General features: G+C 42.2%; 2 protein-coding genes across 2 annotated transcripts; both read left to right on the top strand.

Annotated features, from left to right (window-relative positions):
• Positions 1–1,907: 1,907 nt before the first annotated feature.
• On the top strand, positions 1,908–10,099 carry LOC124275899. Its single transcript, XM_046711582.1, has 6 exons — positions 1,908–2,026; positions 7,415–7,616; positions 8,124–8,259; positions 9,116–9,214; positions 9,468–9,650; positions 9,966–10,099. Exons 1-6 carry the CDS (start codon positions 1,989–1,991, stop codon positions 10,082–10,084), a joined length of 777 nt encoding a protein of 258 aa, XP_046567538.1. The 5' UTR covers positions 1,908–1,988; the 3' UTR covers positions 10,085–10,099.
• Positions 10,022–16,564, top strand: LOC124275900 (DBH-like monooxygenase protein 1). The gene is made up of 5 exons (XM_046711583.1): positions 10,022–10,122; positions 12,509–12,752; positions 14,724–14,820; positions 15,157–15,718; positions 15,759–16,564. The coding sequence occupies exons 2-4, from the start codon at positions 12,560–12,562 to the stop codon at positions 15,710–15,712; spliced, it is 846 nt and encodes a 281-aa protein (XP_046567539.1). The 5' UTR covers positions 10,022–10,122; positions 12,509–12,559; the 3' UTR covers positions 15,713–15,718; positions 15,759–16,564.
• Positions 16,565–16,857: the final 293 nt, after the last annotated feature.

The raw sequence follows: 16,857 nt of genomic DNA, 5'->3' as shown, positions 1-16,857 counted from the left end.
TCACTATGGTATACTCAGTGTGACGTTATGGTATATTCACTATGGTATACTCACTGTAACGTTATGGTATATTCACTATGGTATACTCATTGGGACGTTATGGTGTACTGACTATGAGAAAATGATGTTTTATATCATAAAATGGATCATTAAGATGAATCTGTATGTAAGTTCACCAAAATGAACATTCGCTCTTCATAGTATACTCAGCACAAAATTATGAAACACTGGCAATTTTGTCCAAGTATGGCTGTTAGAGCAGCGTCCTTAAGCCCGACAGGCCTCATTATGTTTCGATGTTGTCAGCACCTCTGACCGTGGGAGACATCAAAGTGGTAAACGCCTAAGATGGGTCACCGAGGGGATTCATCGACATCACCTGAAGATGATGTTACTCATGTTTTGCTTGTGTTTGTGTCGAGTAGGGTGTTTTAAATGACAGTTTTCCTCCAACGAGAGTAGCTGTGTATATTGACACTGGAAGCAGTGTAGGTGTGTGGAATGTGTCATAACATCGATAAACAGGCTTGGGAAGCAAACTGCGATAGACTTTCGCTCATTGCCCAAGGCCTAATTTGTGTTGTCCACTGAAGATGATGTTAAACAGTTAGGAGAATTAACAGTGCATGGTTAAAGCATATGCGTTGCATATTTGAAGTATGATAGTAGTTGAAGTTTCACACTCGAACCCGGGACTTTGACTTTAACCACTAGGCTACCCACAGTCCCTGTTGATGCTAGAGGTAAGACGCAAGTGATGCTAGGATTTCTAGGAGATAATAGATGTCGGCACGCGTAAGGGGCGTACAGGTGAAGTTTGCCACGAATCAGTCAACCCTGTCCCTTAGGCAGCGGGGTAGCCAAGTGGTTAAAGCGTTCGCTCGTTACGCCAAAGACCTGGATTCCCCCACATGGGTACAATGTGTGAAGCCCATTTCTGGTGTCCCCTGCCGTGATATTGCGGGAATATTACTAAAGGAGGCGTTGAACCAAACTCACTCACTTGCTACTAAGTCAACCCCCCACCCCCCCTCCCAAAAGCGCCCCTTGCGAGTTCATGGTGGTGGTGGTGATATTTTACGGCGACTTGGACCAATTGCGAGTACATACGTTAAGTGGATTGGTCTCCCTTTAATGTCAGGCGGATTTATAAAATACGTTATCAGTTTAAGCGTGGTAAACAAATACAGCAGTCGGCGTATATAATGAAAAGATAAATTATTTATGTCCGGATCATATGTCTTTTTTCTACACGCCTAAAATGTATGTCTCGATGAAGCGCTCCCTCTCGGAGACTAACGGGATCGGGTGGTCAGGCTCGCTGACGTGGTTGACACATGTCATCATATCCCAGGACACACAAAGGAGTATTTCCACATATTATCATGCCACGAACAGTTTAAAACTATAGGCGCGCACCGTTTACGGAAAAGGCGACAATTCGCTATTATCAGTATAACAGTGCCATTTGTTTTGAGGCCTGTTTCACACGCTACATATTTTCAACTTGGAAAGGGTCACTCTATCGCCCATTTTTAATGTCCATTATTATTCTAAGCTCATTAATATAACAGCACGACATTATGACAAATGGTCAAATCTGTTGTTTAGTAGTATCCAATTTTCAGTATGAATGGTGGTTGTATGAACGGCTGAAAAATCTAAGGTTTTCTTAACTAAAATATCTAAGCAAGTGACTGATATTTACATACCTTTTCCCAAAGCATATGGTTACCTAAAAGCTGAAAAAATGAAGGGAGAATAAAGGTTAAACGCACTTTCGCAATGTCTTATTAGTCAGAGCCGAGGTGACAAACACGGAACAATAGGGACAGTCTAGGCTTGAAATACTTCTTGTCTGTCTCGAGCATATACATACATGTATTAGATTCACCTTCACGAGAGAGTGTTTTCCGAGTGTTCATATCACGTGATCTTTGCCAGACCTATTTCACGGTACTGTATTTACAAAGGGAACAGTGGGTTAAATGTGTGTCATTTCTTACACTGGCACAGCCATGAGCGGGTGAGTGAAGCTTTTTCCTCTTTAATTTTACCGTTATATCAAACGGTGTGTGGCGAGCTGTGCAGTTATGTTGCACATGTGTCTGTCTGTATGTGTGTCTGTCTTAATTACATTATTACAGATAATCACCTCATTTGCTGCAGTATTTGTACTCAACATAACTACGTGCCAAATATATAAACCATATAAATGAATATATATAAACATATTTTCAAAACGACATATTATCAACGAGATACGTACATTACCTCGGAGTCTTTTGCTGCTGGAGTGCCTCAAGGTTCAGTATTGAGTCCACTCCTTTTTAACAACTACACCTGCCAGTTGTGGATATTGTGAGCCTTGATCCTCACATCCACCGGTACAGAAGACCATTTTTCTAGAGATAGATTCTAAATGAAGAATTCCACTTAGTCAAGTTTATGTAATGATCTTCAAAAAGCAATTTATACAAGTATGAATGGATAGGTGTTCTTCCTGATACAATACCCGTTCAGTATGTTACCATACGTGTGTACCCTTGTATATGCAGAGCTGTTCTGTCAAGTCAAGTCAAGTCAAGTATTTTTATTCCGTATATAGGCCACAGAACCATATACAGCATGCATACATTTGTTTACAAATATAGATACACTTGAAAGGGCATACATATCAATAATACACGTGTTATTTGTTCAAATAGATTTCTTGTCAGTATAAATATAATATTTAATATAAACATATATACAAATCTTTATAAACATTTAAAATGGAAAAATGTGTGGTTTAAAGAAAATTTATTGGAGTTTGATTGTTCTGATTTCATAAGCATGAAAGATATATTTACATAAATTTCTTAAAAGTGTTTCAGGGACTTAAATTTATAGTAGTTTGGTTGTTTCTGATATACATATGGCAAGTATTTTAATCTAAGGGAGTTATATTCAGTACATATAAAAATAAAATGATACTCATCTTCCACACCCAGCTTACACAATGGACAATTACGTTCTGCAACTTCAACATTTAACCATCTTCCCTCATTATACTGTAACCTTAATAACCCATATCTAAATCTGATCAAATATTTCGAAACTTTTTGTCCAAGATACATGATAAATATTTTTCTGGAGTTAACAGACTTTTAAACTCTCGGTAAATACGGTATCGTGAACTGTTATTCAATGTACAATTCCATGATTGAAAAAGCATACTCATGTTTTGCTTGTGTTTGTGTCGAGTAGGGTGTTTTAAATGACAGTTTTCATCCAACGAGAGTAGCTGTGTATATTGACACTGTAAGCATCGAGGCGTGTGGAATGTGTCATAACCATTTTCCCTCATTATACTGTAACCTTAATAACCCATATCTAAATCTGATCAAATATTTCGAAACTTTTTGTCCAAACAATTCCATGATTGAAAAAGCATACTCATGTTTTGCTTGTGTTTGTGTCGAGTAGGGTGTTTTAAATGACAGTTTTCATCCAACGAGAGTAGCTGTGTATATTGACACTGGAAGCAGTGTAGGCGTGTGGAATGTGTCATAACCATCTTCCCTCATGACAATTACGTTCTGCAACTTCAACATTTAACCATCTTCCCTCATTATACTGTAACCTTAATAACCCACATCTAAATCTGATCAAATATTTCGAAACTTTTTGTCCAAGATACATGATAAATATTTTTCTGGAGTTAACAGACTTTTAAACTCTCGGGTAAATACGGTATCGTGAACTGTTATTCAATGTACAATTCCATGATTGAAAAAGCATATTGATTGCAACAGTCTTGAATCTATTTACAAATGAAGCTGCATCACCAACTGTCTGAGACATCCAAACGTAACCAAATCCATGTGAAAAAAGTATTTCTCTAATATATGAAGCATATGTCTTATATCCACAGTTATCGTAATACATTTGCATTTTGTACACTTTCAAAGGAGTTCTATCTTGATGCATATGAATAACCTTTAACCAATATTTTACACAATGCGTTTATAAAGAGAGGATATCTTCCACACTCGCCATATACAATAGCAGTAGGTGTTTGAGGGCTGACATTCAAGAAACGTTTGCAAGCTGTTAGATGAACCTTTTCAATTTCATAAAATTTATGTATTCCCCATCACCTGTCCGTGACAGAAATGTGCCATCACCTGCCTGTGCCAGAAATGTGCCATCACCTGCCTGTGCCAGAAATGTGCCATCACCTGCCTGTCCAAGAAATGTGCCATCACCTGCCTGTGTCAGAAATGTGCTATCACCTGCCTGTACCAGAAATGTGCCATCACCTGCCTGTACCAGAAATGTGCCATTACCTGCCCGTGCCGGGAATGTGCCATCACCTGCCTGTACCAGAAATGTGCCTTCACCTGCCTGTACCAGAAATGTGCCATCACCTGCCTGTACCAGAAATGTGCCACCACCTGCCTGTGACAGAAATGTGCCACCACCTGCCTGTGCCAGAAATGTGCCACCACCTGCCTGTACCAGAAATGTGCCATCACCTGCCTGTACCAGAAATGTGCCATCACCTGCCTGTGTCAGAAATGTGCCATCACCTGCCTGTACCAGAAATGTGCCACCACCTGCCTGTGACAGAAATGTGCCACCACCTGCCTGTGCCAGAAATGTGCCACCACCTGCCTGTACCAGAAATGTGTCATCACCCTGTGCCAGAAATCTAGGCGTTATGCGGCAGAGTAACATGTCCATGGAACAACACGTACATCAACTTCCAAGAGCATCATTTTCGTCCAAATTCACAGCATCAGTGAAAGCTCAGTTGTCAAGCTTTTGTTGAAAACTCTGGCTCCATCATGGCTGGACCACTGTATCGATCTCCGCTACAATATCCCAACATCCCTACTATCTCATCTTCAGAGAGGCTGCGTGACTCATTACGCCTTCCAGATGCTCAAACCACATCTCTGTAACCTTGCAATACCCCCGCTGGTTACCAATCAAACAGCGCAAATTATTCTTCTGACTCACGACTGCATCTATTTTCCAATGAAATTGGCATATGCTGTTGGCTCGATGCATCCTAAACGTCATCTTACGTCAGTTAACTTGGAAAGGAGTTTTTATTAAAAGTAATGAAATTATATATAATACTGATTTTGTTCTCTCCCTTTTGACGCCTATGACCGATAAGATTCAGGAAAAACATGGCAAAGTATCCGGAGCTCGCTTTCGAAATCTTACCTTTGCACGCTATCCCTATTGCTCTTGGTGCCTTAAGTTTGTTGCCGGGGCGGTGGGGTGGCCTAATGGTTAAAGCGTTGGCTTGTCACGCCGAAGACCCGGGTTCGAATCCCCACATGGGTACAATGTGTGAAGCCCATTTCTGGTGTCCCCCGCCGTGATGTTGCTGGAATATTGCTAAAAGCGGCGTAAAACCAAACTCAGTCAGTCAGTTGTTGCCTCCAAATCTGTTGAGTGACATTGTGAGAGTTCACGGTGTTGTTGCTAGGAACACAGACACTCCTGTGTTTCGGAGTCTGATTGGACTGAACGGCATTTCTTGGGAGAAGTCCCGTAGGCAGTCTGGATTGCGGGTAAGCGGGATAAGGACCCTGAGCTAATGCAGTGCTTAACAAGCCTGACAGTTCCAGGATCACCCAAACCCTCTTTGCTGCTTACATCTAGACTTTTGATGAAAGCAAGGAATTCCACAGCTATTTTAAGCGTGCCAAGGTTGTTGGACAGAATCTGAAATTTGATTTTGATTTTGTGGAAGGCGATGTATTGCTGGACGGTACAGCGATGGGAGTAATATATACTTGGTGAAGTCCTTGACCAAGTCTGCCCAGAGTCGGTCATTTGTGGAGAAGCTTTCTGTGAAACCATTGCAAAGCATGCCAAATATGCGGATCTCGGCTTTGAAATGTCTCGCTTACATCCCAAGTACACTGTCGTCAGGCTCCCCATTGTTCTCGGTGCCCTTGGTTTGGTACCTCCTGATCACTTGGTGCAGATCAGGAGAGTGCCCGAGTTCTCCACCGGGAGCACAGCCCTTCTGACACTCTGGGTATTGCAGAAGGCTGCAGTGTTGGGGAGGCTACATATTCTCCAGAGAGTAAGTGGTGGGTTCGACTAGGCAGCGTTTCCTGGGAGAATGTCCATTCCCTGTCTGGACTGCAAGGGCCCTGAGCTGATGATGAGCCTTACCAGCCTGACTGTGCCAGGTTCACCCGACCCTCTGTTCTGCATACTTTTTTTAATCTGTAAAACATAATAATGGACGTTTGTAATGCATTGAACCTACCTACCCACGTGGTCCCATGGGATTGGGTGGTCACGCTCGCTGACGGGGTTGACACGTGCCATCGTATTCCAATTGCGTAGATTGATGCTTATGCTGTTGATCACTGGGCTGTCTGGATCGAACTCGGTTAGTTACAGACCGCCACCATAGAGCTGGCATATTGCTGCGTGCGGCGTAAAACATCAACCAACCGAAACAAATCGCATTTTAATCATTAAGCAATCTGTGCTGGCCATAACAGGCGACTTAACGATTTACGAGGTCAGAATCGATTTGTTCATTATATCACCCACCAGTTTACCTGATCATTTACAAGACGCAAACTAGTAGTCAGCTTAATGGCAGGTGCGACGTTAAACAGCAAACCCCAAACAAACAAAAAACAAATTAAACTGAAGAAATGCTTAATTCTAATACGACCCACACATGAACTGCTTGTTCTACCCTGTATGTCCAGTGTTTGAATATCCTATAGTAGTAACGTAGTGAGCAAAGACACCATGAACCTTTAGCAAACATCCTTTGAGTTCACCAAGCTCTGTCTGTGACTCCGTATATAGTTATGAACAAGCAAACTAAAGCCGGTCTTTCAATGGTTTGGCACTTTGTTTGGACTGACATTGCAAGTACAACCCTGACCTGGTTTAATGTTTGCAATCGCTCGAATTACAAAGAGACATTAGAGTGCGTCTTAGTTGGGCTGTACTGAGTTTCGATAGCCTTCTGTTACCCTTCAAGTGAAAGCGTCACAGACAAATGAAAGGGGTGCGCCGTGGCGAGGTTTGAAGGCGTATGTATTTTGCCATGCTCTGTAAATATTTCGCAATGTTTTTACATTGGTTCACGGAGAGTGACCACACACACACACAAACCCACGCACACACACACGCACGCACGCGCAGAGAGAGAGAGAGAGACTGAGAGAGAGAGAAGAGATAGATAGAGAGAGAGAGAGAGAGAGAGAGAGAGAGAGAGAGAGAGAGAGAGAGAGAGAGAGAGAGAGAGAGAGAGAGAGAGAGAGAGAGAGAGAGAGAGAGAGAGAGATACTGCTTGTATACCAGAGGCTTATTGTTCACAGGCTATATACTTATTTTGCCGACCAATACAATGCCACCCTTTTGTTTCCGCCAGGGCACTGACAATTTTCCTGCTGCTTCTGGGGGCGTGTGCTGTGTCAGGTTATGGAGAATACCGGAAGCGCCTTCCAAATGGCGAACGGGTCCCTCATCCCTGTCGGGCCAACTTCTACTGGCATGGCGTGGGTCACATCAACGCTCTTGGTGGAGGAAACCGAAACGACTTTGGCAAAGACTTCGCTTCTCAAGGTCACATGGTATATATATTTAATATGTATCTATTTTGTGAGACATTTGTCATAATATCTCCATATCCGTGATGGGATTCGAGTGAGTGAGTTTAGTTTCATAGTTTCAATATTACAGCAATATCACGGCGGGGGAATACCAGAAATGGGCTTCACACATTGTACCCATGTGGAGACTCGAACCCGGGTCTTCGACGTGACGAGCGAACGCCTTAACCACTTGACTACCCCACCGCCCCTTAAACCGTCTGAGCAAAATGTTTATGCCCTCAACACATATTAAAACTGATGCGCCCTATGTTTAAAACTTTTCAGCAAACTATTCACATCCTTATTTCTCAACACAGTTTAAGACAGATGTGTCATATGTTTACGTTTGAGCAAACTATTCATATCCTTATGTGGTAACACATTTTAAGACCAGGGCTCTGTGTTTGAGAAAACTCTCGTGACCATCAGTCGCAAAATGTACCTTGACGTTTCTGTTTGTTCACAATGGTTTTTATTCTGTTTAAGTGGACACAAGATTTGTGCCGTTTAGATTCTGATGGTGACGGTATGACCAACGGCCAAGAGCTGGGTGACCCGAACTGCGTGTGGACTGCAGACAGTGGTAATCTCCCCTCACGGACAACCGACATTACTCACCCAGGTATACAATAGAAATCACATTGATTTCATCCGTATTGACATGCAGTTGCTTGTTTTGGAAATGAGGAATGTGTCAAGGGTAAGTGGATCAATCAGTGGAACCCAATCAGCGGTACCCAATCAGTGGTACCCAATTAGGGGTTCAAATTGGTGACCGTGATATGGCGGGGATATTACTGAGGCGTAAATAAAATAGTCCTGTATGGAATCCTAGAAGGGACTTTATCCCGTTAAAAAATGCATATTTTACACAACTTAGTTAGGGCGACGAATCGACAATGCGACATATTTGTAACCTGTCATTATGTCGCATAGTCGCTCTATGGTTGAATTGAAAATATTCTTCAAACAGCGACAAATGGACCAAAATGTCGCGAGGTTGCATTGTCGCAAATTTTGCCACTTTTTGCTTGTTTTTGTCAGTGCGACAACGCGACAATGTCCCTTCTAGGATTCCATAGTCCTGATCACGCAAGGAACTATCCTGTGGTCTTTAAGAATATATATCTCGTCCCTTAGATGATACCAGGATCCGCTCATCGTCGGTGCAATTGTCATGTTCGCACAATGATAAATACAACTATTGAACCTTTTTTCGCAAGTGTTTGACTAATTTAAACATTGACTTTGAAAAATGATTGCCTTTTAAAATCGCTTCAAGTTACTAGGATCATTAAATCTACATTACTATCAGCTGAGGACTGAATAACTCACTTCAAGCCATTTGATGAACGTTTGATTAAGCTTCGATGTACGGAATCTATAGCACCCAAAAATAGAACTCATCGTATGTGCATGTGCACACGTTCATACAATACTAGTTCGGTTTATGGAGAACGACCTTCTATATATTCCAGGTGTGTGTGACCCTTTTGACTCCCCTGCCTGTCAAGCGAAGAATGCGTGGGTTTCGTGTAAAGGGTCAGAACTGGAGTGCGATGCTCTCAACGCACCAGGTAAATCGTTCAGTTGCATTCCCGAATGTATGTGCAATGCTTTCATCGTTTACACGTTGATTTAAGTGTGAAACGAAAGGGTATGTTGTATATCTGGACCCGCCAAGTAAGTATGCTCATTCATTCATTCATTTATTCATTCATTCATTCATTCATTCAGCCTTCAAAAAATATGATGAACCTCACTCACTCTAATACCTACCCAAATAATGCACATAGTGTCGTTCTTAAGTCGTCATCTCATCCTTCACAGATGTGAGGAACTTCACAATCCGTTTCCCCGAAACCGACGTGCCCGCCGAGGACACCACCTACATCTGCATGATCTTCGACGTCCCCTCTGACCAGGACTACCACTACATTGGAAGCAAGCCTCTCATCGACAACGACAACGTCATGCATCACGTCGTAGTCTACGGCTGCTCTGACACATCAGGTGCGTCTTTCAACTGAAACCAAATCCAGTGTATTCAATGCAGTGATGATTATAACATGGGAACATTTTCTTTATGATTTGCAATGTCTGGGAATTCAGGTTAATCATAATGACCGTAAGTGACGACATAAAAGATCGGGTGGCCAGCGTCGGCAACGTCGTTATATTGTTTCATCGTTCTCCGATGATTCATCGTTGCTCATTATATCAACCATTGGGTCCTGATGCTGAGTGTGGCAGCAAAGGTACAGAAATATTACCTTCCTTAAAAATGGTGAGCTGTATACATGTATATATATCTATCTTTGTTTGCAGAGGAACTACCAACAGAACCATACAAATGTGGTATGGATGCTGGGAAGGGATGCACAGGGAGTCTAGGGGCTGGGCAGTTGGGTCTCCTGGAGAATGCCTCAATGACAACTTTGGACTAGTTTTTGGAAAATCAAAATACAAACGGTTTGCCCTGGAGGTACTAGTGACGACATTTCTTTCATTTATATTCATATAAACTGAGTCAAAAAAGAAACTTCACAAAATGTAATTTGAAAAATAACGAATAATGTTTCTCTGATGATACATCTATGTATCCGAAATGGGATCCCTATCTTTCGACTCTAGAAAAACGTTAGCAAAACCCACTCAAACCCATCCATTTGTCGTGCAAATGACGTTAGTGCCAAATCAGGTTTTGCACGTGCAGTCGATCACGTGATCTTCGCATCGAAGTTGTTCTTCATATGCACGTGTTTGCATTGGCCTCAAGAATTGAAAAAAACACTTTTAAACCACAGTTCTAACGGTACTTGAAATGCCACGATTGTCAAATGTGCAACGTGAACGTGCCGTTGGCATGTTACAAGCGGGAACATCAGTTATTGACGTCGCAAGAGCAATGGGATGCAGCCGTCGTACTGTGTATGACTTGCGAGGTCGTCTACAACAAACTTGCACCACTTCTGATCGCCCAAGGTCGGGTCGTCCACGTGTGACGTCACGAGCAGAAGACCGTCAAATCGTCCTACGTCACCTACGTGACAGATTTCTGCCGGCTACACGAACCAGGGCTGAGATGTTTAGAGGTCGACTGTCCTCACAGACCATTCGAAATTGGTTGCGGGCTGCCAATCTCCAATTCTCGACGTCCATATCGTGGGCCAATATTGACGCCGTTTCATCAACGTCAACGTCTGCTGTGGGCCCAACGTCACCCCCAATGGACCCAGAGAGACTGGAATCGAGTCGTCTTTAGCGATGAATCCAGGTTTACCCTCAGATTGGCGGACGGCAGGCATAGAGTCTGGAGATGACGTCGTGAACGGTATGCCCAATGTTGTGTACAGGAAGTCGACAGATTCGGGGGCGGAAGTTGCATGGTGTGGGGATCTTTCTGTGGGAACAAGCGTTCCCGACTTCTGGTCATCCGTGGAAACCTCACAGCTGCTGCTTACCGCGACCAGGTGCTCACCCCTGAACTCGTTCCTTCATGGCGGCTCATGGCCCAGGTCTACAGTTCCAGCATGATAATGCTCGGCCGCATACCGCGATGTTGACACGAAATTTCCTTCAAAACGCTGGAATCAACGTCATGGACTGGCCATCGAGGTCCCCTGACCTTAATCCAATAGAGCACGTTTGGGATGCACTTGGGAGAAGGCTTCGTGGTCTTAGGAACCAACCTCAGAATTTGCAGGAACTTGGCGCTGCCTTGCAAGAGCAATGGCGCAGAATCCCCAACCATGTGTTCACAAGCATCAGGCAGTCGATGAGGAGACGGTGTTTGGCAGTGGTGAATGCGCGGGGCGGCCATACACGATATTGAACTGAGAAATTTCGCATTTTTATTCTTGTGACTTGACATTCTGTATACCCATGTTTTGAAACGACGGTGTAGCCTAATGGAACTTCTAATGGCACTGTCAGTGTATCGAGTACATTACACAGATCTCAGCAATGAAATAATAACAATTTAACCATCTTACCATCTCTTGTTCTTTTATAGTGCCCTTAAGAAAGAATGTGAAGTTTCTTTTTTGACTCAGTATATATATATATATATATATATATATGTTCATACACTCATATATATTCTTTGTTACTTGTTTAAGGCTGCACACAGCGCATTCTGTGCCAGATAAATAAGCAGTTCATACAGGCTCCAGTACGACCTTTGTGTGTATTTCCATCACAAGTTCTTTCCAACCTTGCCAAGATACACGTATACCAGTCTATTACATAACGAGTTCGTTCTATCCTTGCCAAGACACACAGATCCCAGTCCATTACATAACAAGTTCTTTCCAACCTTGCCAAGATACACGGATACCAGTCCATTACATAACAAGTTCTTTCCAACCTTGCCAAGATACACGTATACCAGTCTATTACATCACAAGTTCTTTCCCACCTTGCCAAGATACACAGATACCAGTCTCTAACATCACAAGTTCTTTCCATCCTTGCCAAGATACACTTATACCAGTTATACCAGTCTATTACATAACAAGTTCTTTCCAACCTTGCCAACAATACCATTCCAACGCGAACAAATACGCGATACAATACAAACCCATCACATCATATTTTTCTTTTCAATTTTTAGCAACAACACTCCCCCACCCCAACCCCACCTTGGTATTATTGTCATATCCACTCTTCTTCAGTTTCGGGGTGGTGGGGTAGCCTAGTGGTTAAAGCGTTGTCTCGTCACGCCGAAGACCCGGGTTCGATTCCCCACATGGGTACAATGTGTGAAGCTCATTTCAGGTGTCCCCCACAGTGCTAAATGTGGAATAAAAACTCACTCACTCACTCACTCTCCACCACTGTGTATTATTTTCATTTCCATTCTTTCTCAGTTTCACTGGAACAACCCGAACGAAGTGTCAGGCTGGAAGGACAGTTCAGGAATGACGATCTTTTACACCCCCAACTTACGAAAAAATAATGGCTCAATTTTGTCACTCGGTCAGATGAACCTAGCAATCCCCCCTGGACAATCAGAGGTCACGTTCAGAGGAGAATGTACATCTGAATGCACACAAAAACTTATGACAGAGCCCATCTATGTCCCAACAGCCTTGAATCATATGCATTATTTAGGTAAGTAATGTACATCTGAATGCTTGGTTGGTTGTTTAACACCGCACACAGCGGTTGAAACATGTTATCGTATCCGAATTGCGGTGATCGATGCTCATGCTGATGTCAACTGGATTGTCTGGTCAAGACTCGATTATTTACAGAGCGCCGCCATATAGCTGGAATATTGCTGAGTGCGGCGTTAAACAACAACCAAAACCAAACAAACCTAGCCCTCTACAGTAATGTGCCAGATTATGACAGAGTCAGTTTGGATTCAAATGTGAGAGTCAAACGTGACATATGTTATATTGGGGATTACACTTTCTCCATAAAGAACAGATTCCAGTACTTTTGGGGGTTGGGTCCCACCAGGGATTCGAACTGCCACTGTCAGAGTGAAGCATAGAACTGGTGAAGTTAGAATATCCTCTGTTACCTTAGATGTCAACGTAATTGCGTAGATCGATGTTCATGCTGTTGATCACTGGATTGGCGGATCTAAACTCGATTATTTACAGACCGCCGCCATATAGCTGGAATATTGCTGCGTTCGGCGTAAACAACAAACCAAACCCACTTAGCCCCTCTGGATTAATGTGCTAGATTATGACATCGCTGCATTCAGCCTAATCGGACAACTTAAATCAGGAAAATCTTTCAGAATGAAATTACGACCCGCATCTCAAGCGACAAGTACGTCACGCACTGTCATGTAAAATACCTGTACAAAGTTTCAATGCACGGGCCCTGAATTATAAAAGGGGTTCATTCCTTAAGGCAGATATGTAATATCGGATGCGATTTTCTGGTAAAACACAACTGAAACATTAAAGGAAATGTGAAGGATGCGTAATGAATTTGTTCTTTCGATCATAAACTCAAAATATATCTGGAGCTGTCCGGTGAACGTTTGCGACGGTCTCATAAGGGCACGACAAAATGCAAATAAACAGTCCCTTTAAAGTGAAATCAAATAGAGTCATGAATCCACACATTCTCATTTTGAGAGTAGGACGTGACATATGTTATATTTGAGATTACACTTTCTCCGTAAAGCACAGAATCTAGTAAAGTTTGCTTTAAGTCTCACCCGGGATTCGAACTCACGCTGTCAGAGTGAGGGACAGAACTGGTGAGGCCAGATTATCCGCAGCTAAGTACACTGTCTAGCAAGACAATCAACATGCACAGAAACATCAGATGTGCCTATCACTTGTGAGTTAATGAACTGAACGCTCTATTAGGCAAATAACTAACTTTAAATGAATGAATGAATGAATGAATGAATGATTGATTGAATGAAATAAGGAAGGAAGGAAGGAAGGAAGAAAGGAAGGAAGGAAATAAGTAGGTAAGTATAAAGCACAACTGCGACAACGGACTAATTTACACAGAGCGCATATAAAATGTTGTACCGTAGAATAAGAAGTAAACTTTCCCTTTTGACTATTCTAACATTGATGTCTTTCAGTGGCATTTAGAAGTTGTACATTGATGTCCAAGATATTTTTATGGATTAAACTTCTTTTTTAATTTCTCTCACAACGTTTCGAGACCATTCCAGGTCCCTTCATCAGGTGAACTGGCAGTTAGGGCTATGACGTCGTCACTATGACGTCATAACTGAGTTATGACGTCACAATGCAAGTGACATCACAGTACACTAGGAATAGTACTGTATAAGTGAGTTAGTTACATATTTCATCATTATGTAACTAACTCACTTATACAGTACTCTCCCTAGTGTACTGTTATGTTACATATTTCATCATTACGTCACTAACTCAGTTATGACGTCATAGTGACGACGTGTCACTTGCCCTAACTGCCAGTTCATTGATGAAGGGACCTGGAATGGTCTCGAAACGTTGTGAGAGAAATTAAAAAAGAAGTTTAATCCATAAAAATATCTTGGATATTCTAACATTGTTATTGTTGCTGCTTCCAGACTGGCATCATTAGTAAATGGTAAATGGTTTATCTTTAAAGGTAGATCAGCGTCCGTAGAGCTGAGGCGAAATGGACAAAGGGTCCGCTATCTGACCAATGAATCTGAGTACAGCTATGACCAGCCTCTCTACTTCAAGTGAGACCTTATTAGCTTTGAGAATCAGGAATTGAACTGTTCAACATGAACCAATGTCTTGGGAGAAAATTAAAAGGTTTTAATTGTTGGGTTCGGTGACTGCTGACATCATTGTATCACGTGATCGTTACTCATAATATCGATCACTTGATTTTCTGGTACGGACGCGATTATTTACAGACCACTGTCATATACTTGAACAATTGCTTGGGTAAAACAATAAATAGTCATCGTCAGCTGTAACACAATTGGGTTGTAACGACCAGCATATTTACTGAAATTCTGAATTGCTACATACACATGTATTTTCTTACCTCATACTTTTTATCGCTACAGCTATGACGATCCAGTTGAGCTTCTTCCTGGAGACAACTTAGTGACCACCTGCAAATTCGAATCGACGTATAAGAAGAACTGGGTATTCTATGGCGATGGAACATCAGATGAAATGTGCTTTGGGTTCCTTTGGCACTACCCAGAACATGCTCTGAAGAATGGCGTGTGTGTGTCGTGGAAGAGCATCAATATTTGTGGGCGTGAGAGCCTCATTGAGGAGAACTGCAACGTCTGGGAATTTGTATTTCAAGTCAATGCTGAGTCTAAGGCGCTCTTCAAGGCCGTGACCGTCAACTGTAATCTCCTGTCCGATTTGTGCACCCCCGAATGCAAGATGGCGGTGATGGACATCCTGAAACACCCTTGCTTAAGTGGAGGCAATGTCTCAGACTATCTCAGAAGTCTCATGCGACAATCCAAACCTGGGCTGGAGTTCCTCGGCAAGCTGGCAATGTGCGATGTGAATAAGAATGACTTTAACTATCCCCAATCCGGTGGCACAGGAACCCATATGGCCTCCCTGACGTTGATCTTCCTCGCGGTGATCATGGCTTAGATTCAGAAGACACGTTGAGGTTTTAATTCTTTCCAAACCTGTGGCCTCGACAAAGTTTTGGCTTTTCCATGATTTAGTCTTTTCTAAAATGTTGGCTTGCATTTAAAGTCAGATGTAGTACTATTCTCGGTGTATGGCAGTGTTAATGAAAATACCCCAAAACCCGGGCCCAAGTAGTCAAGATATTTCTGATATTGGACAATTATTAAACGCTTGGATTGGCAGTTTTTGGAGAAAAAACCCCAGAAGCTTCAGAAATGCATGATGGTATATTTGAAATGTACTATGAATATTAGCAAATCAATGACTTAGATGATGCGTTTAGTTTGGTGATTGTACTCAAGACGGCATAATCACGGTTTTAATTAACGATGATATTTTGTAGTAAAAATAGTAAACAGGGAATCTTAGATGTCATTTCTGAACATTTACAGTACTATTTACATCTATTGTGATATATCCTTCTTACTGTGCTACCGTTGAGGTAACCTGGAGGTTAAGGCGTTGGTTTTTCTTGCTTCGCGATGCGGGTTTCGAGCCCTACATGGTTGCAATGTGTGAAGCGCACAGAGTTTATCATAGTTTACAACTACTACTACTACTACTACTACTACTACTACTACTACTACTACTACTACTACTACTACTACTACTATTACTACTACTACTACAACTACTTCGAGGATGATTACTACAACTACTGCAACAACAACAACAACTACGACGACTACTACTACCGATTCCAAGTTTCATCCATATGTCTTTGTTTTTCGGTTCTTTTGAATAAAAGTACATATTTTTGATATTATTAAGCAATTCCTTTACACACTTTGAATAAATAATGTTAACGCACATGGTCTACATTTTGTTGACAGTTTGCCATTCTCTACTCCAGTGTCGTCCTATTGCTACACTCAGCAATATTTTAGCCATATACCCGCGGCCTGTCGAATCTGGACTAGACAAACCATCAACGTGATGAACAACGTGTGTGAAAGATGACAACAATCAGACTGCTCATGATGAGGAGTGTGGGTAGCCTCGTAGTTAAAGCGTTCGTTCGTCACGACGAAGACCCGTGTTCGATTCCCACAATTTTTCAAATTGGTGTCCCTTGTCGTGATATTGCTGGAATATTGCTGAAG

Source organism: Haliotis rubra, unplaced genomic scaffold (assembly GCF_003918875.1).
Source record: "Haliotis rubra isolate DU_JTF1 unplaced genomic scaffold, ASM391887v1 Scf204, whole genome shotgun sequence".
Classification (NCBI taxonomy): Eukaryota; Metazoa; Mollusca; class Gastropoda; order Lepetellida; family Haliotidae; genus Haliotis; species Haliotis rubra.
Note: the sequence above shows the minus strand (reverse complement) of the source record. Positions and strands in the feature narration are given on the sequence as shown.